The sequence below is a fragment of the Perca fluviatilis genome, chromosome 11 (genome assembly GCF_010015445.1).
Source record: "Perca fluviatilis chromosome 11, GENO_Pfluv_1.0, whole genome shotgun sequence".
NCBI classification, from domain to species: domain Eukaryota; kingdom Metazoa; phylum Chordata; class Actinopteri; order Perciformes; family Percidae; genus Perca; species Perca fluviatilis.
The window spans coordinates 35,927,920-35,934,367 of record NC_053122.1 but is presented as its reverse complement, the minus strand read 5'-3'; the positions used below and the strand labels follow the sequence as shown (position 1 = coordinate 35,934,367).

Sequence of the window (6,448 nt, the reverse complement as noted above, 5' to 3'; positions counted from 1 at the left end):
TAAAATTAAAGTTCAAACTGTTAATATTAGAACGTTATTTATAAGGATATTACAGGCTGACAGTTGATCTACAGAGCCGGAGGATAAGTCCTTTATCCTCTTTGATTAATCAAGATTAAAATTAGCAAATAGGCAGACACTGACTACAGACATGATAACAGTGGGTCAGTACACACTGATATCATGTCTGTGTTGTGTGACTCTATAGAAACAGGAAGCTGTCCTGTGATGTTAAGCTTCCAGTTTCTTTCACCAATAATGGCTGATTTCTTCTCTTCTTATTCAGCTGTTGCTCAGAGGGATCTTTGTTTCTTTCTGCCTTTCAGTTCTCAGTCTGGTTCAACCGTTGTTCAGCATTATGTTCTCCATGTACAACTAACTAAAGAACATCTATTTATTAAAGGACTTTCTACAAGCCAAAAGCATCTTTTGTATGCATTCATTTATATAAAAAAGAAATGTCATCCATGTCAAACTGTAGAAAGTGTTTCAGCTCGACATCTGAATTTAAAGACTTTATTTTGAAAAACTCAAAACTAGAAAAGTTTTCAAATGTAAACAGTATTGCTCACTGATCTGTCATCATGTCTGAGTATTACAGTTCATGTGAGCAGCAGCAGCCTGTCTCTACCTGGACTGTGATGACATCATGTCATCTCTGCTCTCTGATTGGCTGCTCAGAGTCGTAAGAGATCAGCTGCTGCTGGAGTTTCTGTCAGTCGTCCTCAGACTGTTGTTCAGGTCTACAGAGAGCCTCAGACAGGTTCAGGTCTACAGAGAGATGATGAAGATGAAGATGATCCTCATCCTCTCCGGTGTCCTCTATGTCTCTGCTGACCGTAGGTTTCTTTTCTCACTTTCAGTCAGATTTAAACTCATGTTTTTATAGTTTTGTATTTTGTTCTGTTTCCTGTTTTATTTTGAAGTCTGTTTTTCTGTCTTGTCTTGTCTGGTTTTACTTCCTGCCTTGTGTTTCCCGCCTGTCTGATTGTCTTCCCAGCCCTAATGTGTTTCACCTGTTCCCGATCCCGTGTCACCTGTCCCTTTTTAACCTCGTTACCCTGTGTATTTTCACTCTCTGTGCTTTCCGTGTCTCGTGTCGGCTCATTGTTCTGTGCTGTCGGCATTTTCATGCTTTGTCTCGGGTCTCAAACCTCACCGTTATTCCTTACAGACTTCAACAAAATGATCCGGCCAGAGATGCCCTCTCTGGGTTCTTCAACATGGATTTGGGGAGGGGTTCTGCTATGGTTTTGTGTTTTGTTCTGTTTTCTGCCTTGTGTTTCCCGTCCTCTCGGTGCTGTCCTTGTCTCGTGTCGGATTATTGTTCTGTGCTGTCGGTGTTTTCATACTTTGTCTCTGGTCTCAGTGTCTCGTGTTCAGCCTTCTTGCCTGTTTGGATTCATTTTCATGTTTGCCTGGACACCTTTTGTTGTAAGTTTGGCAATACATTTTTCATTCTGTGTCCAAACACATGTTTCAGTCAGATTTAAAGGGGTGATAGAATGCAAAACCGATTTTACCTTGTAATAGTTGAATAACGACAGTTTGGAGGGTAAATAGGACATACATAGAACCTCTAAATCCCATTGGCACCTCTTTCCTCTGCAAATCTCACAATTTGAAACTGCCTCTGAAAACGGGCAAATCTCAGCAAAGCTAAAAGTTTACCTCAACTCCTAGTCTTTGTCACGCCCCAACATTTGCATAGGCTACACCACTGACCTGAGGTCAGCTTAGTCTTCTGAATCTAGGTCACGCAGATCTCTGATATTACATCACTAAATTCACTTCTGAGACTTTTTTTATGCGAGAAATCAACTATGTAGAGCTCAAATATGCGCTGTTTTACGAAAATTTATGACTGATTGCAAATTTGGTAAGAGAGTGTCGGACTTTAGGAGCTCCACAATCTGCCGGGACAGGCGGCGGCTGATGGCCGGGTTTGCTGCCTTCCCGGTCGGCCTCTCCCCCTTCACAAACCCGCTGAGTTGGAGCTCTGTCAGGATCTCCCACACAAGCTGCACTGTGTACCTTAGAAAGAAGAAAGACAGTTTTTAAGTTTTTCAATGATATTGGAAATGAACCACATTGTAAATGCAGTGTTCCAGGCTGTACAACGGAATACTGGCCAAGAGAAAAGGGTTTAGAACGAGTATATCGGACAATGGAGCGGGAGTTTGGATCTAATGCAGCGGCGCAGAGAACGTGCTTGCAGGGATTCACTCTCCGCTAAATTTATCCGCGCTGACTAGCTACAGGGGGAGTTGTGATTCCTTGGTGGAGGTTCCAACGGTAACGTTCCAACAACACTAGTTGTAATGAAAGTGTCGAAACTTTGCATTTTGTCTCCACTGTTTTAGGCGCGCTGCAGCCACAGCTGCGCCCGGGCATGTCTGTGCATGTCACAGTGTGTGTGTGTGTGTGTGTGTGTGTGTAGCTCTGTGTCTCTGTGTGTGTGTGTGTGTGTGTGTGTGTGTGTGTGTGTGTGTGTGTGTAGCTCTGTGTCTCTGTGTAGCTCCGTGTGTGTGTAAGTTTTTGTTAAAAAATGTGACCGATGATCAGTCTGGCCCTAAAATGGCCAGACTTAATCTGACTCCAATTCTATGGTCACTACACTCTGAATAGTGTTCATTTACTGGTAGATCAGAGAAATAAAACTCAGGATCCTATATAAGACTCAGGATTCGTCCAGTTACAGTTAATAACAAGCTTTAGTGAAGAATGATATTGCAATCTACAATTACGTGTACACGGATCAGATACAATACAGGTCTACCTTTCACCTATCCATCAGACAAAGATTCCCCCTGCATCTGGTGCCCCTAAGTTAAAATACTGTCTTATTTATTCAATTCTGTTACATCCCTGGTCATGCTGTCATCAGTTTGGATCCAGTCCAGATCTTCTGGCTTCAGCCGGCTCCTAACGATATGTAACACTGCATGAAAAACATTACCTTGGCCTTTCCCATTCTCAGGTCAACAGAGACAAGTTGCTATTGTTGGATTTGAACACCTGTGTGTTTTTAATCTTCTGCAAACATTAAGGAGTTTCATGAGAGCCGATGTCATTTCCATACTCTGTCACAAATCCCGCGCTTGCAAAACATTGCTCCATTGTTGCCTCGCTTCCCCGATCAGAGAAGACCTTTTTTCAGGCAATATCTCACACTCCCTTTATAATGTCTTATCACTTTAAAACCCGATGGCCTCTCATAACCCAGAGAAGTGGAGACAACAAGGTCAGCTTCATGAACTCTAAAAACCTATTTTTAACACTTTCACAAAATATACTCTAACAGTGTGTAGTTCCGTGTGTGTGTGTGTTTGTGTAGCTCTGTGTGTGTGTGTGTGTGTGTGTGTGTGTGTGTGTGTGTGTGTGTGTGTGTGTGTGTGTGTGTGTGTGTGTAGCTACGTGTCTTTGTGTAGCCCTGTGTGTGTGTGTGTCTGTGTGTGGTTCGCTCAACCAATCAGCGCGCAGCTCATCTAAATATTCATGAGCATACCATATTTGGAAGAAAAGCTGTCATTCCAAATAGGGCCAAAACACAGGGATGCATAAAATATCAACCGGGACATTTTCCGCCCAACAAATGTTACATACCCCATTAAGAGACCTTAAGGAGCAGTGTGAAATACCCTATATAATCATTCTATCACCCCTTTAATCTCTGATGGCTCAAACAGTAAACAGGCTGTTAGTTTATGGACAGTCAGTCTGAACAACAGTCGGTGTTTCAGCAACTGAACCTTCTTCTTTTTTTCCTCTTCAGTTCTTCGTATTGATGGCTGTTCAGAGACTGATGAAGAGTCGATGTATGCAGTCAACAGTGAAGTGGCTTGGTATGCAGACTTTAAGAACAACATAGGAGTCAGGGTTCTGCCCGGTTTTGTAGATCCTGTGAAGATCCCAGAAGGACTTTATGAAGATTCAGCGTCTATTCTAGAGTACTGCAAATCTGACCTGAAACTTGCACGTAGAGCTTTCAAGAACCTCGCACTGGAGCAGGGTAAAGATAGATAGATATACATATGTCTCTTTAATTTGTCTTTAGTTATTTAAGATGACTTTTTGTGATAAATATGCAGTTTCAAAACACTGTAAAATAAAACTAATATAATTTTAAAAGGCATAACTAGTGAACTTACTGTGTTTATTTAACTGCTGCTCTACTTAATGTGTATGTTTGCTTTTCTTGGGACTAAACTTAATTTGTTGTAAATTAACCCTACCAGGTCGGTGCTGCGGCCTGCAACGGAAGAAACGTGTACTTCATAAGTCTTATTTAATATCAACAGATCAATACATTGTAGATACTTTTTATTTTGTTTAGAAGCAGAGAAATGCGCCATTTCATCGAGGTCCTCTGACGATTGTAGCCTATCCAGAAGCTTTTTTAATCCATCATGGAATAACCGTGTCTTTGTAACACAAATAAATCATTATGAATTCAAAAATCAACTTGCGCGTATGTTCCGTTTGCTTCATGACCTTTGGACCGATCATCTGGCCGTAGCGCTAGCTGAATAGCGGAGAGCTAGCCCTTTCCAAAGAGGTTCTGAGTCTTCATAGCCCTTTACGAAGCTTAGAAATCTGGCCAGGAAAATGGGGAATTTGCACAATAAATCCAGAACGATAAATGCACGATCGAACGGCTATTTTCTGTGTTTTGTATCAAAAAGCGATCTATTTTTTGTTAGCCGGCTGCCATCTTGAAAGTGCCATAATGACTGACATCTTTATTGACCAATCACACAAAGTAATGTGCCCAAAGAGTTTGTTCAGCAAATAGAGAGCCTTTAGAGAAGGGCCTTTACTTTCAGGCAGAGGAGCTGCAGCAATGGGCAGTATGAGAAACATAATGTTTTTTGAACATTAAATCATGTAAACCTATATTAGTAGACCGCAAGAGTAAAAATATTACGCGGAAAAGGAGTATAATAGGGGCTCTTTAATCTAAATGGATGGCATTACAGAGGGGTCGTATGTTACCTATTGACCTAATGACCCTTGAGGCAAATTTGTGATATTGGGATATATAAATTAAACTGACTTACACTGATAATTATAACTTTCCCACTTTCAGGATTATAAATTGACATAAGACACAATAACATGAGCTGTGTTTCGGTCTCTGTTCAGATCCTCCTTCCAGTCTGATGATCTACACCAAAGAAGACGTGGAGCTCAGAGAGAAGAACATCCTCATCTGTTACGTGACTGGTTTCTATCCTGCTCCGGTCAACTTCTACTGGACAAAGAATGGAGAGAACGTCACCGAAGGAACCAGCATCAACGTTCCCTACCCCAACAAAGACGGTTCCTTCAACCAGTTCTCCAGACTGGAGTTCATCCCACAGCTGGGAGACATCTACAGCTGTACAGTCAAACATCTGGCCCTGAAACAACCACTGACCAGAATCTGGGGTCAGAAAACTTTATTTAAACTCACACTCAATACACCAATTATTAACTAATTCAATTTGGTTTTTTTTTAAATTACCTAATCAAACTAAAGCTCAACTGTCTCCAGATGTGAAGTTGAATGTTTCTGTGTTTTCTGTCTCCAGATGTGGAGCTTAACCTTTCTGTGTTTACTGAGCCCGGTATTGGACCTGCAGTTTTCTGTGGACTGGGTCTGACTATCGGTCTGCTCGGTGTGGCTGCTGGAACCTTCTTCCTCATCAAAGGAAACAAGTGCAGCTGATAGGTTGGGATTGATGATGTCAACAGTGTACAGAATAGATACGGTACAGATGTGAGGAGTACACAAACACTGATGTTGTCTACACAAAATATATATTTTAAACATACTTATCTGTGTTCAATATTGTTTTGTATCTCTATAAATATTCATTTTATAAACATACTTACATCAAGTGTTAGTGGAAAATGTTATTGTAAACAAACTACATGAAATAAAATGACTTAACTGATTAATCAATAAATGTAAATCAATTCCAATTAATATCAATAAAATGACAGTTTGTGTGACATTAGTTTGTCCTGTTTGTTGCAGTGAAACTGTTATAAACACTCTTACTAGTGATGTTAACAATATTATATGAACCTGACTGAGTTACACACAAATTTTAATTAAAGAGCTGTATATCAAATTAAATTAATATTTTACTTTTTTTCGTGTATGAAATCTGTGACAGGTTATAAGATGTCTAAATCATTTATAATATATGAAATATGTAGATATTTCTGGACGTTTTATTGTTTTATAATGTGGTAGACTTTACTCTGAACAAAAACTATTTTGGGATCAAATAAATGTAATATGATGTTCAGGTTATAGTGTAAAGCAGGGGTCAGCAACCTTTTAGATATGAAGTGCCTTTTTCAAAATGTCTTGTTTATTAGTGTGCCATGTCAACATTAAGTTTAATTATGACATCACATCAAAATGTAATATCCAGGGAATCTGTAATTTTATTCC

The 6,448-nt window shown here is 40.1% G+C and overlaps 1 protein-coding gene across 2 annotated transcripts; it reads left to right on the top strand.

Moving 5' to 3' along the window:
- The first annotated feature begins 615 nt into the window (after nucleotides 1-615).
- Nucleotides 616-5,738, top strand: LOC120569092 (RLA class II histocompatibility antigen, DP alpha-1 chain-like). 2 transcript variants are annotated; one of them, XM_039816952.1, is made up of 4 exons: nucleotides 616-839; nucleotides 3,776-4,012; nucleotides 5,146-5,430; nucleotides 5,574-5,738. In XM_039816952.1, exons 1-4 carry the CDS (start codon nucleotides 650-652, stop codon nucleotides 5,708-5,710), a joined length of 849 nt encoding a protein of 282 aa, XP_039672886.1. In that variant the 5' UTR covers nucleotides 616-649; the 3' UTR covers nucleotides 5,711-5,738. The 2 variants fall into 2 exon arrangements, with proteins under 2 accessions (XP_039672886.1, XP_039672885.1); XM_039816951.1 differs by lacking the exon at nucleotides 616-839 and adding an exon at nucleotides 1,154-1,434.
- Nucleotides 5,739-6,448: the final 710 nt, after the last annotated feature.

Excerpts from the sequence above, each read along its gene's own strand:
- LOC120569092 (XM_039816951.1), top strand. The coding sequence starts at position 1,224 with ATGGATTTGGGGAGGGGTTCTGCTATGGTTTTGTGTTTTGTTCTGTTT. Across the intron at positions 1,435-3,775 it reads TTGCCTGGACACCTTTTGTT|TTCTTCGTATTGATGGCTGT; the intron begins GTAAGTTTGGCA and ends TTTCCTCTTCAG. Across the intron at positions 5,431-5,573 it reads ACCACTGACCAGAATCTGGG|ATGTGGAGCTTAACCTTTCT; the intron begins GTCAGAAAACTT and ends TTCTGTCTCCAG.